Here is a 27796-nt window from a genome sequence, read left to right as displayed (position 1 = left end):
TACTTAATTAAAGTCTTATTTTATTGCTGTTATCATGCGTGTATGGATACAGAAGCACTTTATATTACAATATTTGTCGTGTTAAAACTATTAGAGAGAGAATAAAAGATGATAAAAAAATAAATAGGGTTCTCCCGATACATGTCGCTTGTAATTCGAATTACGCTCGAGTTTCAGGACACGGTAGGAGGCCACAACGTCTTTTTACGACAAATTGCTAAAAACAGAAAAAAAACGAAGAAGGGAGAGAGAAAAATATATAGAGAAAAGAGTTTCAGATCTACAATAATAGAACGCAACATCGAACAAATTCCTCTTTTATTCGTCAAATTGAACTTTGACGAAAATGTTTTTTTTTTCTTAATCTAAAAATAGATCATATATTCCGAAAATTAATTAATCGATACTGCTTACCTATAATTATAATCAATGATACTTTTTTCCTCACTTCCGAGTCTAATTACCAGCTATGACATACATATATATATAGAGATGAAAAATTTAATTAACCACGGAGTTAACTAAACATTGGTGCGACCGGTTCAAAATAGGAATATTCGGTTACCTGATTGTAACAATAAATTACGCTATGTTGCACTTGACAATATCTTATAAAATATTCGTACAAATCAGTACAATTCAAATATTTCTATTGTTCTCGTTCTTTCGGATTCATCGTGTATTATATGTTCTTTGCGAAAAAAGTATACGAGGACGAGTGACAAAATCTCATACCACGAAATTATTCCTGATTTTGACAATTTCTTTTTCTATGGATTTTACCTCAATGTGAAAATATTTGGAAAATTTTTTTACAATTTTTTTATATTATTATATTATTTATTAATTTTTTTATATTAAAGCAAAAACGCGATAGATGAATAAAAAAAAAAAAAAATTAATCCTCCTTCGCCTATATCGAGAATTTACGGAATCTACGCATGCCGTCGTCAATTTCAATTTATACGGTCTACTCATTTAATGCGAATTTAATTGTAATAATCACGCTAATAGAACGTAGCGCAACGTACACACAAGCGAGTCTAAAGAGAGTCTCGAGTCTCATTGTCAGTCCGGCTGAATAGACGATTGTGTCAATCGGTGCCCTGATTCGTCTTGTGACTGAGAATGGTTTCGATGTTGCGCTGAATCCGCGCGATCCGCGATCGCTTACTCCTCGTTGGCGTCATCGTGCTCCCCTCCTCAATGTACAAGTTGCCGGCCGCCGCCTCCGGCCAGCCAGTCGCCACCGCTGCCGTCGCAACCACCGGAGTCTCCCGTTTCCGGTCTGCAAGCAGAACAAACGAATCCTCATATCGGCTTCATCGGTCAAGCGAGCGAAGGGAGAAGAGAGAGAGGCTCATTTGAACCGCAGTATCGCCAACGATTTGCGCTATGAAATTCTATCTAGGAGGATAGAGGCGTTTCATCCAACCGGACAGAAATAATCTGCGCCTTTCTCTCATCTCGCCACTCTGTTCCATTTACCTATGCCGATTAATACGAGACGCGGAAAAATTTTGAAATAAAGAAAAAAAAATCGTCGCTCTATTAAAGCAGCGGAGAAACGAAACATTGGCCGTGGATAGATTATTTTCGTATAGTGAGAACGACTGAATCTTTCGAATTTCTCAATAGCGATACTCGATCTTCTAAGGCGCGTATTTCGGGAACACCGTGTACATCGCGATACGCTTCCGGTATATATAGCCGGCCGGTCCACATATAAATACAAGTTCCGAGGCGTGGGAGCGCAAGCAATGAAATATTCCAACGGTGAAAAGATCCCGCGCGTCTCGCTTTCCGGCCGAGAAGCGTCGAGTATATCGACGCGCTGCGCGGCTAAAATTGGCGATTGGATTGATTTTCGGGCTCACGCTCGCGTCAAAGCGTCAACGCTCGAAACTGCAACAACAACGGTAGCGGATGAGAATTCGCGTAGAGTCCCTATAGATAGAGTCTGGCCACGGTGTGCGTGTTCCTTTTTATTGATCAAAACGAAAATTGGAAAAACATGACGGAACCAATAGAGATGGTTATGGGAAGCATAAGAATTTAAAAAGAAATGAAATAAAAGAAAATTACGAACAATTTTTATTTATCGTGGAATACAACAAGTTGGCATTTTGAAATCTGAAAATTCATATTTCATTGCACTATTTTGTAAGATCGTCTTTTTTTCAATTTTTTCCTGTTAAGAACAATGTGAGGTTAAGATGACAATTTTTATAACAAATACACTTTTTTTTTTTATAACATCATAACTTTTCACTGTATTGATTTTTTATTTTCTTCGGAAACCATATACAGAATAATTTTACTTACTTTTATTATCAATTTGTAGCCAAACAAAATTTTTACAATGCGATTGCAACTACACTGCGCTACACGCATTCATGTATATACCGCCGTCATGTTTTTCCAAAACTAATCGAGTGGCCAGACTCTATCTATAGGGACTCTAAATTCGCGGCGGTCAGGGCGCTCTTGCGATGAGTAAGAACCAAGCGAGTCTCTACGAATTCGTAATCCTGCTCTCTCGACTCTCGTCGATCTCACCGATAAACGCGATGGAATCGTAAAGTTCCAGTAGTATTTTGCGGTAAAGTTTAGGGTAAAGATCTCGTATAAAGATGATGGTGAGACGTGACTTTAATTTTTCGACCCGGCTGCACTCCTCTTCTCTTGTTGTAAAAATATATGACAAAAGTAAACGATATTGGCAATTGCAAAGTAGAAGTCATTGAAAATGATGAAAGAAATAAATAGGGATAATAGATTTAAAAAAAAAAAAAAAAACTGAAAAATCTCCAACACAATTAGAACGATAAAAAAATACTGATCAAATAAATTTAATTCCCATCTATCTTTTACAGTTGATTTTTTGGCAATCGCTATGTACATGTATCAATATAGTTTATTAAACTCTTTTCTCGTTTACATTTTCTATAATATTAATATAAAATAAATTTATCGTTAGCCTAATTTTTCGATAGGATAGCGAACAATTTCGTTTGAACATTTTAAAATATCGTAATTTACTATTCTGTAAAGAATTGAACCGTACGTTTCTCTAGCTCTAGCGCGTACTACTGACGATGAGCACAGTATGCGCATGCGCGCGCTAAAGTTAGAGCACGCCGCGCGGATGAATGAAAGCAGATAAACGTCCGAACAATCACGTCATTTTGTTTTCGCGCGCGAATAAATAATTTCCGCGGGAGGGTGCAGCGAGCGAATCCCGTCTCGTCTCGTCTGTTTTAAGATCCGTCTACTCTACAAAAACAGCTACTACTTCCTAAAATATCATCGGCGTGATTCGGCCGCGCTCGAAGATCTTCTCTCTGGCGTAACGCACGTGCGTGACGACTCGCGAGATGCGGCGGAACATGATGAATGACACGGGAGTCAATTTTAACAATATTCGAAAATCACACATTTCAATATCCCCACACTGCGCACGATCTTGACATAAATTATCAAATTTGTAAATGTAGAAAAGATCTGTCGTTGTAATAAAAAAATTTAGACAAATTTTGTGATATATTTGAGATCGAGAAATTAAATATTAAAATTAATTGATAAATATTAATTTATTATTTTGAGAAAGAAAGTTCATCTATATACATATATAGATATATTATCTATATAACATAAGTATTAGGTGTACAACTTTGCTTCCGCCGTTTTTTTCCGAAATTCGAGGCTTTATTGTAAAAAACTGGTTATACATTTATGATTCGTTTTGAAATTGCTTGTTGAGTCACTCCCAATGATCGTGCCAATTCTTTTTGACTTTGACTCGAGTCTTCATTAAGTAATGCCTTCAATTCTGCATCTTCGAAAACCTTCTCTCTTTCACCGCTATGCCTACGTCTTCGACGTGAAAATCACCGTTCTTGAAGCGTTGAAACCACTCACGACACGTTCTTTCACTAATAGCGGCTTCACCATAAGTATTTGAGAGCATTCGATGAGCCTCAGCCGCAGATTTCTTCATATTGAAGCAGAAAATTAAAACCTCCCGCAAATGACGAGAATTTGGCTCGTAAACTGACATTTTCAATCGAGAATAACTTTATGATGCGGACACAAATCGACTAATGTTTCTATGGGGTTACGTTGACAGACGCCCAAGTTTATTGCATGACGTCTATGATCTATTTACAATATTTCGACCACTATTTACCGCTAAAGCCATCTATAGGAAAACGGCGGAAGCAAAGTTGTACACCTAATATAATATAAAAAAACGGTTCTCCGCGAGAGAGTCGGTTTTCTATGATTAATATTTATAAAATGATCCCAATAACTTTTGATTTATGCATGTTGATAAATGTTCGATAAGTTGTCACTACAAAATCATCTGAAATGATGTTATTAATCATGTGTTGAGAAATTTTATAGCGAAAATAAAATAAAAGATACTAAATGTAAGTATAAAGTTTGAAACAAAATGAATGCGCAGAAAGAGATTGAAAACAAGATACCTGCGCGTTGTGATGATTAGTAAATTATTAATAAATCCAGCGTGCGGAGAGCGCGTGCGTATATGCTTTTCTAGGTCTCCAATTCCGCATGTAAAAGCAAGAATACGGAACGTGATATTACGTATTATGCAAATATCATATAGCGAAAATAAACGAGTAAAGGAATAACTGAATGAAAGTTCAATAATGAGCTACGTGCTGTGTATATGTGTCAATGGGATGTTTTGCACGCGCGCGTTTCTTCTTATCGGTCGTATGTGTGTGTGTGTGTGTGTGTGTGTGTGTGTGTGTAATCCGGCACACGCATAAAAAGCTTCATATACAGGACACATCTGAAATATTATATCCTCGCTTGTCGTAGTACGATATCGCGCGATATTATTCTCATCCCGATTTAATTCGATTCTAATTCGAAATTGCGATTAAAATATACATGTCGTCGATTCGCGTCGGTTAACGATACTTAAGCGACATGCCAAAAAATATTATACTTCCGCTAACCGACGGTAGCCAAACGGTACTTCACGGTCACCCCGTGTGAAACGTATGCGCGCGCGCGTGTGAGCTCATTCAAGTATACGGTACGAGTTAAGCAAATTTATTTGTGTGCGTTTGCGCGACCTCCCTCCGTTTGTCGTCCGCCTTCCCTTCTCTTACTCCCTCTCCCCCTCCCGCCCCTCATCACTTTGTTTCGGCGCACAAAATGATCATTGCGAACGCGCACGCAACTACATTTTATATAGTCGCGCGTGACGGATGTGTTGATTGATAAAAACGACGCGTAATACGTAACCAAGCGAGCCTCCATTTCACCATTGCGTTGTCAATGTTAAGCAATAATGCAGCTAACATATTTCTCGGTGTTTGAATATTTTTTTACGCGATTCGCACACATGATTTTTAGATGAGACACAACAATTTCGAGCGGACAGATTACTCAGAATGTTCAAGAAAAATTAGTTATACATATTGTTATTTTTAAATGGACTGAAACTCGTTATTCTCTTAAAGATTAAAAATGTTAAAACAAAATGTTCGCATTAATAATTAAAATACGCAATTGTGACTAACAATAAGATACATTAGCTATGTGATCTTTAATTTTTGAGGACGTGATTGAGACATATTCCTTTTCCAATTTTTCAAATCTTTACATCTCGTCGTATCGTGTCAGCAAGTAGCTAAGCATATATTATCGAATGTGCGATCTTGTATCTAAATATCAATCGCTTAGAAGAGCGATGACCAGGGTCATCAGAGATGATGACCTCAAGTCATTGTTGCGAGCATTTATAATAACAAACTTTAAAGTTCTGCCCGTGCTTACCTAAAAGTTTCTCGAGATACTGACATCTGGTTTCGGGATCACCTGGATTCATCGGCGCCCCCGCAACCAGCTCGGCTAGCTCCGCCTTCACCATCAGGTTCAATCTGGCCGAGATCTCCTCGAGACCCGCTGCAACGAAAATTTCACCGATAGCTTATTATTATTCCACGTTAAAAAGAGTTTCGCAGATTTTATCATCATTCAGAGATATCGTTCGACATGTTTTGCATTGCAAAAATTATTAGGTGTACAACTTTGCTTCCGCCGTTTTTTTTTTCCCGAAATTCGAGGCTTTATTGTAAAAAACTGGTTATACATTTATGATTCGTTTTGAAATTGCTTGTTGAATCACTCTCAATGATCGTGCCAATTCTTTTTGACTTTGACTCGAGTCTTCATTAAGTAATGCCTTCAATTCTGCATCTTCGAAAACCTTCTCTCTTCCACCGCTATGCCTACGTCTTCGACGTGAAAATCACCGTTCTTGAAGCGTTGAAACCACTCACGACACGTTCTTTCACTAATAGCGGCTTCACCATAAGTATTTGAGAGCATTCGATGAGCCTCGGCCGCAGATTTCTTCATATTGAAGCAGAAAATTAAAACCTCCCGCAAATGACGAGAATTTGGCTCGTAAACTGACATTTTCAATCGAGAATAACTTTATGATGCAGACACAAATCGACTAATGTTTCTATGGGGTTACGTTGACAGATGCCCAAGTTTATTGCATGACGTCTATACGATCTATTTATTTCGACCACTACTTACCGCTAAAGCCATCTATAGGAAAACGGCGGAAGCAAAGTTGTACACCTAATATTACATTGTAAATATCTTTTTATACGCTTTGTACATCTATAAATCTGAGACTTATATATACAAAAATGTAAATTTATATATGTTAAACATTTATACATGTTTTATTCTCGTCATCGTTTTATTTTCATTTTATATTCTCACTGCTTATGCTTTCAAAATTTTAAAAGCGTGTGAAACGCGCATTTATTAATCGCGCTTGAAAATTTTATGTTAAATGCTGACAAACAATTTTTTACATTTTAAAATTGGCAAAATTGTAAGTTATATATTTTAAAGATATATATCTGCCAAGAGAGAGAGAGAGAGAGAGATTAGAAATGAAACTAATTGTAAGAATAAATTACGATATAATTGCTTATTAAGAGAAAGAGAGAGAAAGTGCATCTATCATTCAAAATTATCGTTGATTTCAAGAAAGAAAACATGAATTTTTTTTTTTTTTTAAATATGCTAGATAATCTATTTAAATTATGTATTTTGCTTTAAACTTGGCTCTTCTCTTTTTCCCTCTCTCTCTCTCTCTCTCTAGCATTCGTATAAAATCCTTCGAGACGATAGCGCTATAAAGAAACATCCGTAATGCGTATCGTATCGAGTGCAACCGACGTGGAATGCATCGTGGACGTTTGTGGAATGCGGCTCGATTTTCTCCAGAGCCTCATACAGTATATGTACAGGCGGTTCCCCTAATGGCTCCCCTGTTCGAGCGGTATCCCCATAAGTCCTCGTTCTCTCCCTCTCCCGTCCCTCTGACCGACGTTCTTAATCAGAAGCACCGGGTGGGCCGATCGTCATTCACAATCAAACGGTACTGATTACATACGCGTACGCCAAATGTCTGTTTCACATTTATCAATCATGTTTATCTTGTATAAAAATGTGATAATGTTTTCCTTTTCGTTTTAACAACATGCATTAACAGGAATAAAAATCGAATAGCTATAAAAAATACATATATAGTGTGTATATATATATATATATATCGTATATATATATTGTTACCTATTTGCAGTTTTAAAATACGATTTGCGTTCGAAATTTCTTCACTTTTAATTAGGAAGAACTGTAAAAGAATGATTTTTAAGGACCCGTTTTGATAATGCGGGTTTCCGGCGATGATATGATGATACTTGGCAGCAAATTGCAACACGTGCAATCCATGTAAATTATGTGGAATGTAAATAGCTGCAACTACAATCTATTCTCTATACATGTTAAAAAGCGGGATAAATCGCGCTTGCCGGACAGGCGCGACCTCGTACATACGTTGCGTATAATTAGTATTAATTAGCTATATACATAATTCGCGATGCGATAAATATTAATGGATCGCAATAAAATTAAACGGATTTCGCGTGTAACACGCTCGAGATGGCCTTGAGGTGCTATTTTTATATGAAAGAATTTCCTCGAAACGCGCAGAACGACGATATCTCGAAGATATAAAGCATGTATAAGTTTCTCTATATAATAACCACCGTATATATATATCTCTTTCCCGCAATCATTTCTCCTCGTTTCAAATTACTCGATTTCCTCATGTAAAATGCAATTCTATAAAATACAAATTTGGAGTCTCGCTGTGAGAATGATACCTTTAAACACGTATAAATTGATTTAAAATTGTCAATTTGTCAACCGTTAAATGTATTTTATTTTAAATAGTCTCTTGTGGATTAATCGTAATGATTCGTAGATACGAAATGAAGAAAGTAATAATATCTCTTAGTCTTTATTTAATTTTGAGCGCGTTTTACTGAGATTATATCTTAACCACGCTCAATTATCAAGATATTTAATATAAAAAAAAAAGTATAAAAATAGACGGCAACTAAATCCGAGAAATTTATATATTTATGAAGTTTCTAAAAACAATTGTTTTAATAACGCGTGTATGTGTATGTATTCCGCAAGACTCATTTAAAATACCGTTGCATGTTTTATTAACAAATATTTTTCGCTGTCGTTGCGGCGTACATTTCGCTGAAAGCGTAGATTTAAAAGGCGATACGAGTCAGACGAACGAGGGGTTTCATTCATACGGCGTTCATTAACGAAACGTGTCTGAAACGGTTCCCACAAACGTACAACGCGATACGTCAACTGATAGAAGGAGATATACTGAGAGTGTGTGTGTGTGAGAGAGAGAGAGAGAAAGAGAAAGAGAAAAAAAGCTAAACTGACGGGGAATGTAAGGAGGAGTTCTGCGTACTCTGTTCGTTATGCAAATGTACATAGTAACATCGCGTACACACGTGCAATGGCACGCCGTCGATTGCCTATAAGAGTGTTACGCGATTTCGATTCATCCCTTACGAGAGTCTTACAGCGCGATACGTGTATGGATTATATATAAAGTGAAAGAGACGCGCATATAGACACATGGGATTCTCTCTCGAGGCAACATCAATTTAAAAACTTTCACAAATTTAATTCAAAAATCATGAAATTTAATTGAAAGAAGATTTTATGCGCATAAAAGATGCGATGTTAATTACTCCGTCGAGAATAAATTTTATAAATTACATTTTCAAAAAGTATCTATATATAATATATAGTATATAAATTTCGGATTATGCAACGCAGTCCTCAAATCATTTCCATTTTTCAAAAAACCAGAATTTTTTAACAGAACAGAACCGCATGTAAGCTGAAGATTCTATTAGATTGGCTAATATACGTATATCGCAAAAAATATACACGAAAAGATTTAATTTTTAGAAATTTAATCCCGTTATCGCCATAATTTAAAACGAGCCTTTATAGAGTTGACGCATTGTTGCATTATCGTTAATCGACTCGTGTTAGAACAAAATTTGTTAGTTTATTTTGGAGCGTAACGTACGCGGAACGAGATGCGCGACGGTACGCACGTTGCGTTGGACGTTGAAGACGTCATATCCGGGCGCGGTAGGTCGAGCCAAGGTGGAGGAGCGGCCGTGATCGGCCCTCTAATGAAGAAAATCCCGTCGTGCATTTTAAGGAATTTTGTCTCCCTCCCTTTCTCTCTTTCTCTCCATCCTTCTCGTCGGCTTACTTGTACGTATATACGTGCACCTATATTCTTGCCGCTGACAACATCTCGAACGCCGGCACCCTTTACTTCGCGAAATACGAATCCTGTTTCTCCTTCCCCTTCCGAGTATCGCGGACGCATAGTGATTGGTGTACCGACGATGTTTATTCCGCTTACGTAGCGCGATACTAATCAAGAATTATTACAAAATCGATTCGCCGATTAACGATAACGTCGGAAGCGAATGAATTTCGAAAGCTCGTACTCGTCAGAATTCTCGGAGCGATTCTCGAGAATTTCAAAGACTTTTCGAAAGCGCGACTCTTGAATGTCACATATATTCTCATATCCGTAATTATATTTATTATTGTGGATTTTTTCCTCTCGATCGAATTTTTACAATTCACCTGGTTCAAAATTTCTCTTCATTCGTCGCCATTGCCTCGCGTAGACGAGAGCCGAGCATCCCGCTACTAGGAAGAACATTATGCAGGCGCATACCGCGAGGACCAAGGCGCCGGTCTGCCAATCCCACGGTAATTGATCGGCCTCGGTAGCCGATTTTCTCCTCTCCCGAGGATCATGTGTCGTCTGCGTCATAAAATCAATGCGTTATACAGGTTTAATTCTGTCTCTTTTTAACGCTATCACAGTTTCCTCTCTTTCCTTTTCTCGCGCGCATACAAGTGCCAAAAGATACAAAGCTACTAAAGATTAGTTTCGAAACGCAAGCGATTGCGAAATACAAGCGATTCTGTGCCGCGAAAGCTAGCTTTCGCCGACGCAAAATGCACACTGATTCTATACTCATATTCGTATTCAGGAGACATAGATTTCTTTCGATGACTTTAATAATTGTTAGATGACCAATGACAGTTTGGTAATTTAATTAAAATTAACATTTATCTCAAAATAAAAGAATAATTTTTCACATTATATTATAATAATATCGTATCGTTCTATGCAGAACCAAATTAATTTATTGTAAAAAATTAAAAGCTACAAATTTATACTAACTTGAAACTATTCCGCAACAGAGATTCGTCATTTTTTTCTAAATATCTATACGCATCCAATTTCAAATTACCTTGGAGTCCGATGAGATGGAGTAGACGGGCTTCTCGTCGCCCGAGCCTTCCTCGTCATCTCGATCTTGATCGAGATTACCGGTTTCCACTGTGGAAACTCGTTCTTTCGTTTCGAGGAGCCGCCACAACTTGGCGATGAAGGCCTCCTCGCCGGCCTCCGACGGCCATTTGGGCGTCCCGGACGCGTAGTCGAGCTCGAGCGAGCCGCAGATCGCGTCCTTGTGTATCGCGCACGGGCTCAGGGTGAAGTCGGGGGCGCATCGGGTGCACGGCCAGCAGGAGACGCGTTCGGCCGACCAGAACTCCAGGCCAGGCTTGCAGACCGGATGCTGTGGCTGTGGCTGCGGCTGCTGGGCGCCGGATGTCGCGCCGCCGGCGGCGAAGGACTCGCATAGACCGACGAATACCGACACCAGGGTCAATAGCAATCCGGGACAAGATTCCTTCGGCATTACCTGCAATCATCGTGAAACGAGATTAGATACGATTCTGATTTATCTCTTATCGGCGCAATCTCGATTATTGATCACAAATCTCGGTCGCAAATAAAAAAAAATATCTCTTTCGACATGTTGCGTTGTCAATTGATTTATGAATCAACTTGATTGAATATTTCATTCTGAATTAACTCAATTTAAATTTGAAAATCAGCCAATTTTATTCAATCATATCTAGTCGTTGTTATACATATGGTATATGTACGATATGATAAATTTCCATCAAGCATCCAACGTATGCTGTTTCGAAAGAGTTGATTTAAATAAGAATAAAAATTTAAAATAAGAATAATGAAATTTTTTTTTGTCTCGAGATGTCTTATGCTAAAAATTGAGGAAAGCTTCATAGAGAGAAAAATTCTCACGATCTTCTTCTGTCTCCCTCTCCCCCTCCCCCTCCCCCTCTCGCTCTCTCTCATGATCGCGAAACGACAACTCGGGATTTCGCCCGATTATAAACATTACGGAGGAAGCCAGGACGTCGATCGCGGTCGATCGGCGTAATTCGAGCGTATAAAGTCGCTCTTTAAGCCGCAAAAGCGCTCAGACCGTTTCCACTTCCGGCTCGTACGCAATGTAATTACATCCGCAGTTGAATCGCGATCCATCCACGTCATAGAGCTCGGCGACCGGCCGTCTGTACGCCTTCGTTTCCGCGCACCAGCGAGCGTGCACATATTGTGCAATGTGTGCGAAAAACTCTTTTGCAGTCTACTTATAGAAATAATCACGCCGAAAAATATCAATTTTTCCAACAATAGATTTATTCCAACTATAACGCATTTTTTCCCCACAAGGTAAATCTCCTCCAATCCTATACTTTATAGTCTTTATATATATTTACGCGCGTAAATTTTTCTATTTCTCAACCTTTCCTCTTACTCCGATATCGCACAGTTATGTAAATACATATATATCAGTCATGCCTGTGATTGCGATTAGTTTCTCTTGCGGTTCAATTCTCTCTTCTTTTTTCCTTATACGTGATATTTTTATTATATTAATTAGTTTTATATTATACATAGATATGGGGGGGGGGGGAAACTGTTATACAATCTACACGCGAATTTCATATAATCTGCGATGAATATTGCGAATTGCATATATCCACAAATAGCGCGATGAAATCAATTTCTTAAATTACCACGCTAAGATTGTTACATCGAGTGGCGAATATTGGCAGAGTGAAATCTCGGCTGCGCGATGAATTTTAACCGTGCGTTCTATACGACAAATATCTCTATTTTTATCGTATTTGTTAAAGAGTCATGCATGCCAGAGAGGATAAGCGGTTGATGCGGGATGAAATGAGCGAAGCAATCGAGAGACCAAGCTCCTTTACAGTTAAATTGCTAACGATAGGTATAGCTTGAACAAGATATCTCTCGAGGAGATTCGATCGCAGAATTGATTTGTGTGCTCACTGTTACATTACAAGTCTGTCTTCGTAGGTGTGTACAAAAGTTTGGGGAAAGATCATTTTATATTTGAAATCAAACGGCAAATATCGATGGCTTGTTTGTTTTCGATCGTTTCCCAACTCACTTTTGTCGGTGATATTATATACTCTCCATAATATTATTTCGATGAGCTCAGTAAAAAGTTTTCAATGTCTGAAACAATCATTAAAATTCGACATGAATTTCTCGCAAGGTCGGTTCCGTAATAATATTTATTAGCCAATTGTTACGACGAGATCGTCGTAAGAAGGCGTGTATTTTACTATCGGAACAAAATAAATTCTCTCATATAAATAAGAATAATATTATTTAAGCACTTATAATATAACTGCGAGCATTTCATCAAGGAATTGCTTACATTACATTGAGAGACGCAACTTGATCCGCGTTAACAAATTTATCTTGAAAAACACGGTGATTATGTAAAATAATAAAGCGTAAAATTTATTATTGTAATTATTAAAATTCATATAATTTTTAATAAAAAACAAAGTACTAAGTACTTAAAATTTCTAGAATACTTTTTTAACAAAATTTATTGAAGCCAGCACGAATCTAATATATGTATGTATTGATCTTGCGACACATTTTCAAGATTAAAAATATATATACATCAGTTGCAGATGGATACGTCAACTTCTTCGTTATCAAACGGTAATCTGGCGGCAGAGATATTTTTTCGCGCAGAAAGAGAAGGGGAAAAAAAAACAGCGAACCCACGCAGTGTGCAATATGTTGTTCACGCATATAATATATAAGGGACTTCTCTGTGTATATGTGCGTGGAGTTTCTCCTCGCCCACTTGAAATTGTCTGCGCAAACGCGTGTCATATTTCTCTCGAGGACGCACGCAATCACGCGATCAAAATGCAACACCTCGATCCGCTCGCGCTTGCTCGCTCGTTGCAAATGCAATCTTCCGCCGCCTCGCCGAGTTCATCTCTTCGTGATTAGCATGCCAATTGCACGCCTGAAAAACGATTACGAACACGAGAGTCGTTTTGTCGCTGTGAGGCGGAACGCGATTCCATCGCTCTCGCTCGCTGCGTGCGGCGGAAAATCGTCCTGAAACAGATCTGCATTTGTATTCATGTACGATTTACATAGACGTAGTACATAGATGTGAAGAAAATTTTGACGGAAAAAAAATATCCGTTGCGTACCATGGAATGACTTTAATCAATATGTGTAACGCGTGATGTAATTTTTGGAAACAATATAATATTTAAATAGATATAAATTTATATTTTATTAGGTGTACAACTTTGCTTCCGCCGTTTTTTTTCCGAAATTCGAGGCTTTATTGTAAAAAACTGGTTAGGCGTTTTAAAATTGCTTGTTGAGTCACTCCTGCCAATTCTTTTTGACTTTGACTCGAGTCTTCATTAAGTAATGCCTTCAATTCTGCATCTTCGAAAACCTTCTCTCTTCCACCGCTATGCCTACGTCTTCGACGTGAAAATCACCGTTCTTGAAGCGTCGAAACCACTCACGACACGTTCTTTCACTAATAGCGGCTTCACCATAAGTATTTGAGAGCATTCGATGAGCCTCAGCCGCAGATTTCTTCATATTGAAGCAGAAAATTAAAACCTCCCGCAAATGACGAGAATTTGGCTCGTAAACTGACATTTTCAATCGAGAATAACTTTATGACGCAGACACAAATCGACTAATGTTTCTATGGGGTTATGTTGACAGATGCCCAAGTTTATTGCATGATGTCTATGATCTATTTATTTCGATCACTACTTACCGCTAAAGCCATCTATAGGAAAACGGCGGAAGCAAAGTTGTACACCTAATATATAAAATTATTTAGAATGTAACGTTATATTTTTTATATTCGATATGTTTATAACATATTAAATGTATATTTCTATACTCGTGATACGTGATATATGCACAGAAATAGTAATCGTAGGAAGAATAAAGAAATTAGAAATAACGAGGCTTGTGTACAGTATTAGTTTTGCAACGTACCCATTTATAATTAATCGTTTATTAAACGATACTCTCGCAACTGTCTCATCGTTGTCGACAAATGGCTCTCTTAACACGCGGCCACACATGTGTGCGCCTCTCTAATAATAGTAACTAAAAAAACTGCTCTGACTCCGGGGAATAAGGACCTAAACCGGTTTACGTTCTTCTCAACGTTATACGTCTTATAGATTTAGACGATGTGTTCTGTGCAGGAAACGAGTTACGATCGACTTTTAATTTCACGAAAATAAATTTCTTTTCATTGTCCTTTTTCGATTTAGCCAGAATCAAAATAATTGTGTCGTAGCAGGAATTTTTCCATCGTGTTAAATTTCTCATGGTAACGGTTGTAAAGATTAAAAAAGCAACGTTTGTTTCATCAAAAAATGCCACGGAGAGATTAAGAGAATAACAGCATCGATTATGTCGAGCATAATTACATATAATATTGATCCACGAGAGATTGACTCACTGTATTAATAATATCATTTATATCGATTAATCGGAAAAACGTAAGACGACGTGACGTTACATTTATCTCAATATTATCACGATTAACCCGATAAGAAATTCCACTTTTTCAAAGATACTTCCCTCGGTTCTTCTTCTGATTTAATTCATAATTCAATCGCGAAATAAACAGAGCTTCAACATCGTGTATAGTTACGTGTTTATTCGCAGCAAGTGCGAAATCCGCGAACAATATTTTACGAGTAACGTCTGCCGAAGCGAAAGAATGCCGACGCTTGATACGGCCGCACGTGTTCGCTTAATGACGCTAATAAGGCGATTCTTTCCCTCCTCGGAAAGCGTGCAAACAGTTTTTTAAGCGACGATTCGAATTACGTCGCGAATGAGACAAACAACAGCAGCCAGTTGTAGATAAAAAGGATGATGATGACGATGATGATGATAATAATAATAATAATAATAATGATGATGATGATGATGATGATGATAATAATAATAATAATAATAATAATAATAATAATAATAATAATAATAATAATAATAATGATAATAGTAATGATAATAATAATGATAATAATGATAATAATAATAATAATGATAATGATAATAATAATAATAATAATAATAATAAAAAGGATCAAATTAAAGAGATCAAGACCGATGAAAAAATCTTGCGAATCGTGAACGTCGACGTGATAAATAATCTTTTATGTACGCTAATCGAGATTCTTTTCGCAAGATGATGTCGTCGCCGTGCACATCGTAACATCGCGTGCTTGGAATATCTAGATTTCCATCGCGTACGATTAAAAATATTTTCAACGCTATATTTTTCCCACGCTTTCGCGTAAATTGACGCCCCCATTCGAGCGGAAGAGCTGATCCGTCTACGATCCTATCTCGGATTCTTGGAGCGCTTCATCATCCCCGAGGAATTTGCGCGATCAGAAAAGAAGATCGAACTGTGATATTTTATATTGCAGTAATAATAATACATGTATGCGCATTCTATGTAAATATTTGCACAAGCTTTATATTTGTAACTTATTCGTATCATATAACGGTGGCAACTTATCTATAAAATTATTTCAGGCAAGAAAATCGTCGTACAAAAAGATTAAATTTAGAAACATTCCGTATACGAATAAATGAAAGGTATGATAGAAAATTCTGTGGATGAAGAGAGCGATAAATTCTCTTTTTTTTCCATATTTACGATAAAGAATTCTACAGATTAGAGATGAATTGGTTGCAATAACTTGCATGTTAAATAGATAAACATTCTTACGCCAAAAAAAAAAAAATCAAAATAATGACGCAACACGGAAGATAGAAATCGGTCGATAAATATGACGATGAAAGGAGGGCAAATAAATTTTTCATGTATTTTTCTCTAAGAAAAGCGACAAGCTCTCGTTACTATATACGATTGAATGAAGAGAAAGTTTGCAGAAGGACTTGCGCTATTAATTATGATTTTAAATGAACTTTAGCGAAATATTTATTAAATATTTCGCTAAAGTTCATAAATCTAAATTTTAATCTAAATTTTAATCTAAATTTTCCTACACCTATGTGTATATGAAAAAAGTTAAAAAATAATAATCGAGTTATATATATTATATTTCAAGTTATATAAAAAATAAGAAAATTTTTAAAGATTTAATATTAAAAATATTGCACGAATTAATATATATAATTTATATATAATAAATAAAATTTGATATAAGATTAACAGTATGATAACTATAATTAATCAATTACGAGAGAAATGTCGTTTAAATAATAATGCCGCCACGAACGATCGAGTATATATAACTTTCGAGCTCCACGTTATTCGTATATACCTGGTGGCGCGGGCCGAATATCCTTTCCCGATCGGAACGGAACGTTCGCGTACGGGTTTATCTACGATCTTCTTCGATGGCGACGAGCGACGAGAGAAGGCACGATTCGAAGGCGCTTTCGAAGAACTTATTGACGTGACCGCAGTGACACGAGGACGTGGCTCGCACAACGCGGGAAACCTAAATACTTCGCGGACACACGTCCGTTCCGATGGCGACAAAAGGCCGTTACACGATCGGGCTGACTAAAGAATGAACGTACAACAAGTTACGAAGAATAAGTGGATTTTGTTTCAACTACACGATTGAATGAAGGAAAAGTTTGCAGAAGGACTTGCGCTATTAATTATGATTTTAAATAAGCGAAACGAAATATTTATTAAATATTTAATCTAAATTTTCCTACAGCTATGTGTACATGAGAAAAGTTAAAATAATAATCCGGGTTATATATATTATATTTCAAGTTATATAAAAAATAAGAAAATCTTTAAAGATTTAATATTAAAAATATTGCACAAGTTAATATATATAATTTATATATAATAAATAAAATTTGATATAAAATTAATAGTATGATATAACTGTATGATATAATGTATATTTAACTTTTTATATAACATCTATCATTAAACATCTCTAGATTAGATAGAAAATTATTTCGGATCATTTATATCGGTATCTTTCGAGAACGTATCAGTTTAATCGAGTAATCTGTTATCAGAATTAAATTATTAGTTCTTGGTAATTTTATAAATTAAAAAAAAAAAAAGATCGTTATTAGCGTTCAACGATAGAAGTTTAAAATAGACGGAGGATAGAGAGAGGGCGGGGACGAAGAAGAAAGCTAGCAATCGCCTATCTTTTGCTTTTCCATGAAAAGATGCCGGAGGGGGGGGGGGGGGTACGCGGTTTATTTCCAGGCGAGATCTTCAATAAACATCGAAAAAATAGCTCCGCTTTAGCGCCAGGATCCCGGCCACGTGTCTTATACGTATACCGGCGTCGATCGAAAAGCGCGTAGCGGATACGCGCTCGATGATGATAATAGCACTTATTCGCGCGCGAACGGCTTCTCTCGACGGGGTGGATTTCGAGAAAATCGACCGATCGTTCGTTTCATGATTTTTTCGCAATGAATACGCCAATCGGCAGACGACGATTTCTGTCTATTGCGTCGAATGCGAATTCGAATCGCGAGCTTTAGCACGTGAGTTTCATTATAAGCGTCGTCGCACCTGTTTTACTGGCCACGCGTTGATGTCTCGCGCACGAACTTGGTACGCGAATCGACATTATTTATCACGCATCTGTATTCTGAACAATATGACGTCGGAAAATAATATTCCGCGCGTTAAAATATTCTTTAATTTTTTTCCCGACATTGATTTAAAGTTTGGGTAGTATTGTATATCATATGCGACATATTTAAATAAATTCGAAAGAGATAATTATATATTGCAGAAAGTACACACGAACGGAGAAAGAAAGAGTAGCGGAGACGAGTTAGCTGAATGAATCGTATAATAATAGTCATCTTGAAATAATAGTAACACATAATGTTTTTTTTTTTTTTTTTTTTTTTTTTTTTTTTTTTTTTTTTTTAGAGAAAGAGAGAGGATATGAAACAATAAGAATTTTACGACTTTGAAAATTTGAGATTCTTCGATTTTTACGCGTGCGTATGTTGTCGATCCGATCTTTTTTACAGTACATTATTAAAGATATACGTGTACTAGTAATGATATCTTATTTCTCATAACATAAATTATTAAAAATAAAACACCTTAAATACATCGAATATATGTTCATCGATATTATTGTTAGTACTATTGACGATGCCAAAAGTATCCATCGTTTTGTCGCACCGTTCGAATCAGATCAACATCATCAATCGCATGCTAGCACGGCAACGTACTCACGATGCCTTCGATGGAGCCGTGTCTGTCATGATGTAACGATGTCCGAGGCGACGTAGCCGAGAATGATGAGAAGAGAAAGGGCGCGTCGATGCAGCCCCGAGTGACAATTTTTCGCGAATCGCCACTATGTCCTACAAAACATTAGAGAAGGGGAGGGGTGGGAGGGGGTGGGAGTGGGACGAGGCGGGGAGATCTCCTTTCTCTTCTGTAGCACTGAATGATAATCGGTAGTGTATCGATTTAAAAAAAAAAAAAAAAGGAGGAAGATAAAAGAAAAATAAGGAACGCCTCGCCGTCGCGATGCTGTCACGCTGTCATTCTACGTGACGGCGAATGACAATGACGATGAGGGGTGGGGACGCTGAATACGAGACTGAATCCGGAGAGATTCTTCGCGACACGCAAGAAATATCCGTAACGTCGCGCGGTCGCGACGCGACTAGTCCGTTGAGTTATACTGATTTCCGCCCACGACCTAGTCGCAGTGAGTCAGACGGACGGATGGATGGACGGACGGGAACGAAAGAGCGGTTCGTTCATACGCATATATGCGGAGAGGGGAAGAGATAGAGGGAGAGAGAGGGGAGAGAGAGAGAGAGAGAGAGAGAGAGAGAGAGAGAGAAAATGATAGAGAAGCTGAAGAGAAGAATATCGAGACACACAGGAACGTTTTATTGCCTAGGCCCGCAATCTATTAGCGCCCCCGTGATTTATTACGTGAGCGAGAGAACTCTGACAATGAGAAGAAGTAATTCATAAGAATGGCATATGTAATACCTTATAGACTCTACCGAAATCAGTAAAGATTAATATTTACGTCAAATATTTTAAAAATGTTACGTTGTTAAACGTAAAAAAAATATTGAGTTTCTCCGAGGAGATATTTTAAACATTATAATAAATCAATTTTTAAAAGACACATAGACATAAGATATAGGATCGAAAATCTTGTACCGGAATGTAGGAAGACGAATGTACAAGTATTTAAAGATAAGTATTAAAAAATTTCATTTATAACAATTTTAAAAATATATTACGAAGCAATTACGAAAGAAGCGAGAGGAACAATTAAATCACAAATAATTAAAGTTGCAAAAATTGCAGCTTATTAAAGCTGCAGGAATCTTGAGGATATTTAAAACCAAATATTATATAATATATATAATATAAGATATTGATCAACAAACAGAGAAAGAAAGAGAAAATGAAGAATTCAATGAAACTAGAAAAGTTGGACGAGTTCTGCACGCATTCTTATGTCTCTTGTGTTATAAGAATGATCTTTTCTTACCTGCGATATGATAAACCCCGTAGGGATAACAACCTGGACTGGTCCAGGCGCGTTCTCTGCAGTCCGGTTCCTCTACATTCCACAGTGGTATTAACCCTAGAACCGGACTGGATGCTGCGCTTGGCCGGCTCTTCGATTATCTGTAATACAAACGAAGAATGAAGACGGAGTTCGACGATACTAATGCAAATTTGACATATTGTATTTCATGTGAATGTTTTTATACGGAAAATGAGAAACGTGTAATAACTGGAAAAATTTATATTGATTTCGATATATTTCTAAAAACATTGTTACATATATGATACGTATATTAATAGCGATGCGTAGATTATTACGCGTATCAATAACACGCGTATTGATTTAAATTGTGCTAGCTAATGAGAACAAGAAGAAAAAAAAATACGTTATTGTATCTTTTTTCAATTAAAAGATCCTAAGCAGTCTTATATATTTAAGCACTAGCAAAGATTTGCGATTAATTCAAACAATATTATGTTATTTATCCTGTCAATTTTTTAATTTAGTAGATTCGTATTGAAGGTTTCCGACGATTTGTCGGAAATCAATCGATATTCTATCTTTCTCTGATAATGAGTGAAAAACCATTTTTCGTTCGTTAATCAGAGTTACATCTCTCGCGATCCATTTCTTTTACTTAGTAAAATATTAATTGCACAGTCGAGATAAGAAGTCAGGAAGCCGTCACTGATAGATATTATTAGAGCGATATATGCGACTTAATTATATTAAGCGGTATATTAATCATCCGGAGTATCCGCGTATCCCGCGATCTCATTACGACTTTGTTGCGTTCTTCGGTTAATTATCGTCGCTGCACGTGGGTAAGCACGTGGCACGCCTAATCTGCCTTGCGCGCATGCTACCGAATTGTATAAGTATAAATAATTGATCGGCGCGCGATTGGTACCGCGATCTACCATTTCGGAGAAAAAAAAAAGAGGAAGGGCTCTCGCGGACTCGGAGCCTTATAGATGTAAATTTATTCTTATAACCCTATACCCCGAAGAGTGTAGACGTAATATATCGTTTCATTCGCGACCAGCGTTCACGATTCGCCGTCCGCCGAGCGTTACGAATCAGGAAACGGAATTAGGGAAACGGAAGGAACTAGGAGGAGAAACGAGAGACTAGTTAACGTTGACGAAGCGTAGATATACGTACGTTGCTCACCCACAGAAGTCTGTCCAACAGAGGCGATAATGGATCAATCGCAGGAGAATTCGGTGCAAAAATTTAGTAAACCCCTATAATTAAAAAAAAAAAAGATTAGATGCAAATATATAATTTTTCTTCTTATCTAAATTTATTGAATATGCTCTCTTCTCTAATATAAGATCATAATTATATAGCTTCACACGCATATTACAAGCTTTCAAAACTAAATTGTTTACTAGTTACACATCATTTTGAAAAAATTTCTTTTGTGAATTATAATTAAGATTCGCGCACATATATAGTTTAGTAGTGTACTTAAAATCTATATATAAAATTTTAATTTTAATAAATTATTAAATTATTAAATTAATTAATCTAATATATAATTTAATTTAACATATGTTATTAAAATCCCTAGTATTTTACATCACTTTTATTATTATCTAACCACGTATACAAAAATAGCACGTATAATTACACATGTATCTTTGATTAATTTAATATTATTCTAATAATAAGACCAAGTACACAATGTGGAAAAAAAAAATAAATATAAATTGGTACTTGCCGAATCCGCTCTTGTGAGTTTATCGGCATATTTCCCGCGGGCTTACACACCAGGACACATCTCCCCGCTTCCTGTTCTTTCTTACGACGGGATATCCCAAAGTACCATCATGTGTGACGTATCTAACGCGTGAGCTTGACATGCGTTCGCTGCGTTCCGTTTGGTAGACAAGTCTGTCGTCGACGTGAGAGAGACAGAGAAAGAGATATTACGTGCTTTTCCTCCACTTTTCTCCTTCCCTCTTTCTCTTTCCTTCCATACACTTCCGGTATTCCTCTTCTTACATTATTACACCAAATAACGTGCGTAGACATTGCATCGTATGCAAACTGAAATAAAATATAAATGTAGAATATACAATAATATACATAATATGAACAAATATACTGTAACAATAAATTTAGATTATTTGGAATATACGATGCGACAATAATTTATAATAACTATTGCCACTTTAGTATTTCTCTACTTAATTTAAATTACACATAAAAATCTTCCATATTTATGCAGTTTAAATAATTTTTAGTTATAATTAAACTTTGTCAAATTAAAAAAAAAAAGAAAAATTATTTAGATCATCCGTATCTTTATTAAATAGTATAAATACATACATGATTAAATGATCGTCAAAGCAGTTTCACATCGTTCTATCTTTGTTCAACTTTCAGTAAATAACAAAGATATTGTAGAACGACTCTCGGTGCATATGGGTGACGTTCTCGAACGCAGCCTGACATGTGAAACAAAGGCAGCCCATTTACTATTAGCTAGTGATCTCGTCGATGCCATGAGTAAATTTTCGTGACTCTATAAGTAGGTCCGGTGGGCTCGGAGATAATAGAAAATTGATGATATTACGGGCTGTTTTAATTGCATTGAAAATAATTATACCAGTTTTATTTTGTTTTAAAAATTATTTTGTTTTATTACCCACAATGCAAAGATTTACTTATCTGTAATAGCGCGCAGCGAGTTTTTTCCAGTCCACGTTAAAAGTCCCGTAAGAACATTGTAGTCTTTAATCGTATCTCGTCGATGGTTTCATCACTTCAAAATTTGAAAGAAGAAAATGAGTGGAATGTTACTCGTATGACTGTGTAGACGCCATCTTTCTTATTTAAAAACTCTCGATTGGCAATATGGCGGCAATCGGTTTGTTCATATTTAATCTTCATCGATTACTACCTTATCGATTATCAATATGTTATCATAAAATATAATATAAACAATATATGCATATCTTTTGTCTTAATTACGCAAAGTGTAAAGAATTGTAAGGCCCTATATATACAATAGAGAAAATATTAGAAATAGGAATAAAAATTAAATATTAGGAAGAGCAATTTATAATTATTTTATTTCAAAAAGGGGAACGGAATTGACATCAACGCATAAAAATTATGAATATAATTTCAAATTGCTCTTTCTTAATATTTAATATTTATTCCTATTGCGCTAATATTCTCTCTATTGTGCGTATGCCCTTTCTAGTAGGATGATCCTGTGACACCTTAGCGGCTCCGATTAACTTAACTATAACCTATAACTTTAATATGATTTTTGCCCGTCTACATATTCGGATGAGTCACAAGTAGGATTATCCTCCGATCTAGAAAGAGCATTAAAACCTTATCTAAATTAAAGAGGGAGCTAGTGTATCTATTTTTTGTTGCGTTTTCACACGTTTGCATCATCATCCATATATGGCGCAATTCGGGACGTGCATCCACGCCATACCGTGATAAAGGGATACACACACGATCAAAAACGTATGTACGTCTCTCACATTAACATGGTTTCTGTTTCTACTATTGTGTTATCCCCTCTACCATGGTTTGGCATGATGCGCGTTCCGAAGACACTATAGTTACCATGACAACCGCTAAACAATGCTTAAGGCGCTCCCGAAAGTGACTTAAATCAATGCTGTAATTCTCAATCAGCGTCTCGCGCAACTAGTGCCGCTTGTGAATGGCCTCATGAAAAATCCCGAGCCAATGCCGAGACAACACGAGGCAGATCAGCTGATCATTGCAACTCGGAACTCGGAACGCGGCGATATCATTGAGTAACCATTTCAGCCCTTCAGAAAGTGTTTCTCATTTCTGTCCTCCGCCTGCGCATATATTTCTATATCAATTACCAGAGATGCGCTGAGACTGGCTGAAACAAAGCCGAAAACGCGCGGTGAATGGAAATCTTTCGTCGAAGTGACATATCAAGAAATAAAGAGAGAAAGAGAGATGAGCATGCAAGTCGATGCGAAATCAGGTGAGACATGATTATGCGAAGAAGAAGAGTCAGGAAAAATATTTTCTTTAGACATATCCTTAGAAATGGCATTTTCGAAGACACGTGTAAAAAAACACGCGAGTAATATATAAAAGATTCGTATATATTTATCATGCATACGCATGAAATTATGTGTATATCTATACAAATATCCCTTGCTTTACACTATAGATATTATGTATATTTCAAATGCTGTCAATGTATAATCTAGTGTTTTAATTTTTCTTATTTATATCTTAAAATCTGATTATTTTTTTTTTAATTTACATTTAATCACAAAAATTACATATAGTAAAATTCGTATTATATATTAGAATAAATAAAATTTGTTTTTTTCTTGTATATTTATAATATTACCAAAAGCAATCAATGGCGAAGTTTCAACGAGGAGAGCAGTATTAACCGTTGGACTCATCTTCATAGCTTCATTGATCGCATTGTTTTATGTATACATGAGCTTCCCAGAATTAGAACAGTAAGAACAATCATTTGTTAAATATATTTGCATATTTTATATCAAATATTGTATATAATGCAGATTTCTCTTATATATTTTGTAGACATGAGAAACAGTATATGAAGCTGCCGTTTCATATAGAGGATGCCAAGAATCTGGGAAAGTTATTAGAACGGTACAAGGATCTATATTATTTTCAAGTATTGGCCGGACTGTTCATTACATACATCTTGTATCCTTCAATACTCAATTTGCTTATTCTGCTTGATTTATTTTACTAAACTGTACACATTATGCTCCTTACATCGTATCTTGATGATAGCTTACAAACATTCGCCATTCCCGGCTCTATCTTTCTCTCGATCCTGTCGGGATTTCTGTTTCGCTTTCCAATTGCGCTGCTACTCGTGTGCACATGCAGTGCAGTCGGTGCCACTTTGTGTTATCTGTTGTCCTCTTTACTGGGCAGACGATTGCTGTATCGACATTTTCCAGATAAGGCGAAAGAATGGACCATCACTGTGGCCAGGCATCGTCATAATCTGCTGAATTACATGCTGTTTCTCAGGATGACGCCGTTGTTGCCAAACTGGTTCATCAATCTGGCTAGTCCGGTGATCGGCGTACCGATGGTACCGTTCACTGTAGGTACCTTCTTCGGCGTCGCACCGCCCTCGTTCGTTGCCATACAAGCGGGTCAAACTTTACACAAGCTCACGTCATCGAGCGACGCGTGGTCGTGGAATAGTATAATTATTCTGTGTGTATTCGCGTTGCTTTCTCTACTGCCTGTGCTATATAAACAGAAGCTCAAGCAGAAGTTCGAATAAGAGCTAGATCGACGGTGCTCTTATAAGGGGACATTCCGATATTACGCAAGAAGACAAAAGCATTTCAATTACGTTTGTTGAAACGGGCAAAATACTCTACCACTAGAGATGTTCCTAGAGAATCTAAAAAAGTCATGAGAGACGCGAGTAACATTGAGAGAATGATCAATTAGAATCTGTCTTCTCGCATCATGTAATACAAATATTAGTATTTGGTACATTGCAAATAAAATTACTAAACTAATATTTGGATACATGGACTTGTATGTACTTGAATGTAAAATAATATGAAAAAATCCTACAAGCACAATTTGCGCATAATATATTTATTGTTATTATAGTTTATTTTTCAATACGCGCATGTATTTCTTAAATTGTGCGGCTGTCATATAAAAATGTATTAAATTATGTGCAGGCAGAGAAACAGAAAGTCAACTCATTTTATTATAATTGTTACACAAATACGCCTATATTTTAGGCTCAATATCATATTGAGAAATAATCTCGGGTAACTCTGTTTAAGGCTGTTGAATTTTACTTTTTAATTTCGTTCTTTATTATAATGGGAAAATAATACTATACTTGAAATCTAAATATATAAGAAATATATATATATATATATATATATATTGAGCAAAATCGCAAATATATGTCTATATATATATATATATATGTGTGTGTGTATAATGTTCGAGATTTAAAAAAAATAAAAAACATGCAAATATAATATATAAACTTTATTAAATGCAATTTTATATTATCTTTGGCTGTATTACTTTGGCACATTGACAACGAGTTTCTTCTATTGATGGCACTAGCAAAACGAAATCAGATAACCGATAGAAAGATCAGTAGCATTGTACACTGGCAAACTTACAGGTCTCCAATACCACCAATTGTACCATACTTATGAAAAACATAAAAGAAAAATTGTACAAAAATAACAGTGAAAAGAAAAAAATCAACTAGAAAAATTTCTCTGATTTCTACTTACATGTATGTCCAGCAGATAATAAAATAGTCAAAGATCTACAATGTTGAATGCATTCTGAGCTTGGTACCATTTTTATCAACCTTGCACCAGTCACACATCGTATCACAATATTACTGCATTCAGGATTAGGCTAAAAATTTATAAATTATTATGTCCAAGAAAATTATTATGAGAATGGTTTACATACCAGTAGGTAAGACGGTGATGCTGATTCATCGATAAAAATATATTTCTCTGTGCCTTGGCTCCACCAATTTGGAGTCTCGGCTGGCTTTGGGAATAATTTTCGTAGTATTCTGTTAGGTTTCATACGGTTTATTTTCCAATATATATGAGTAGTAAGTGAATTAGTCGGATACACATCTAGTCTATTTCTCATTGCATCGTGGATAGTTCTATATGTATAGATGTAAATGTATAAAGCATTTGAAAGTATGCAACATAACTTGAAACTCTTTTAAACACTGGCACACATAATAACTTACTTAAAAGTTTCATTGTTGGAAGAGATTCTTCTAGCGTCCTGATCAAAGATATCATGATTACTCCAATATACATCGATCAGATCTTTCATTTTGACTTTTGTATTATTCTCTGCTCTAGTATATGGTATACCAACATTGAATGATCTACTGATGTTGTGACCAGTTAAATCTGGCACGGAATAAACCATAGTGCAAGGCCAACAGTCGATGTCGTTCACGGAGAAATATGGATTTTCTATCAGACACCACTCGTCGTACAATTCTGTAATAATAACATAAAGCGTGTATCAAATTGTAAAATACTCTTGAATATTATGTTTGGATATTTTTATATCACATTAAAATATTGTGGTTTGATCACATACCAGACAAAGATGGATATAAACTAACAATGGGTATAGCCAATTTGCGTAAAACATATAAAGCAGGATATATGGAATTCTGTGAGATTCTTATAAATACATCATTTAACCATTTTTGATTGCACAAACGTAACAATATAATCGATATCAGAAGAAATAAGAAAGCGAATCGCAAAGGTCTCAATACTCTATTCGACTTTTTTGAATACTTGGCTTCCAATTGTCGAAAACATTCTCGAAATATTTCCGACGTTTGCGCTTCCGAAACATTATGTTCGACCGCGTATTGTCTAATTTGTCGTACACTTTCTCCGTACTCATTCAAATCTATCATAATCGCAAACTTTTTGACGCACCAATCGCATAAAATTCAAATTTCGCGTTATTTACATTCTGCAGTATCTAAAGTTGA

The 27796-nt window shown here is 36.3% G+C and overlaps 3 protein-coding genes across 7 annotated transcripts; 1 reads left to right on the top strand and 2 right to left on the bottom strand.

Moving 5' to 3' along the window:
- Nucleotides 1-9: 9 nt before the first annotated feature.
- Nucleotides 10-24079, bottom strand: Wgn (Tumor necrosis factor receptor superfamily member wengen). 5 transcript variants are annotated; one of them, XM_070302351.1, is made up of 10 exons: nt 23836-24079; nt 22576-23145; nt 21965-22293; nt 21403-21485; nt 20218-20357; nt 18923-19401; nt 10743-11198; nt 10063-10246; nt 5818-5946; nt 10-1288 (listed from the first exon to the last, which is right to left on the bottom strand). In XM_070302351.1, the coding sequence occupies exons 7-10, from the start codon at nt 11193-11195 to the stop codon at nt 1095-1097; spliced, it is 960 nt and encodes a 319-aa protein (XP_070158452.1). In that variant the 5' UTR covers nt 11196-11198; nt 18923-19401; nt 20218-20357; nt 21403-21485; nt 21965-22293; nt 22576-23145; nt 23836-24079; the 3' UTR covers nt 10-1094. The 5 variants fall into 5 exon arrangements, with proteins under 5 accessions (XP_070158452.1, XP_070158449.1, XP_070158451.1 ...); XM_070302348.1 differs by having other exon boundaries at nt 18927-19401; nt 23836-24078; XM_070302350.1 differs by having other exon boundaries at nt 18927-19401; nt 22576-23011; nt 23836-24078.
- Stas (Transmembrane protein stas) lies at nt 23998-26572 on the top strand. The gene is made up of 4 exons (XM_070302378.1): nt 23998-24235; nt 24620-24731; nt 24817-24945; nt 25036-26572. Exons 1-4 carry the CDS (start codon nt 24208-24210, stop codon nt 25541-25543), a joined length of 777 nt encoding a protein of 258 aa, XP_070158479.1. The 5' UTR covers nt 23998-24207; the 3' UTR covers nt 25544-26572.
- LOC138936717 (uncharacterized) lies at nt 26207-27796 on the bottom strand. The gene is made up of 5 exons (XM_070302334.1): nt 27388-27796; nt 27023-27284; nt 26725-26932; nt 26538-26667; nt 26207-26449 (listed from the first exon to the last, which is right to left on the bottom strand). Exons 1-5 carry the CDS (start codon nt 27716-27718, stop codon nt 26358-26360), a joined length of 1023 nt encoding a protein of 340 aa, XP_070158435.1. The 5' UTR covers nt 27719-27796; the 3' UTR covers nt 26207-26357.

This window comes from Polyergus mexicanus, unplaced genomic scaffold, assembly GCF_030449975.1.
Source record: "Polyergus mexicanus isolate NDT 795.1 unplaced genomic scaffold, iyPolMexi1.0 SCAF_1, whole genome shotgun sequence".
Classification (NCBI taxonomy): Eukaryota; Metazoa; Arthropoda; class Insecta; order Hymenoptera; family Formicidae; genus Polyergus; species Polyergus mexicanus.
This window is presented reverse-complemented; position numbering and strand designations above follow the sequence as displayed.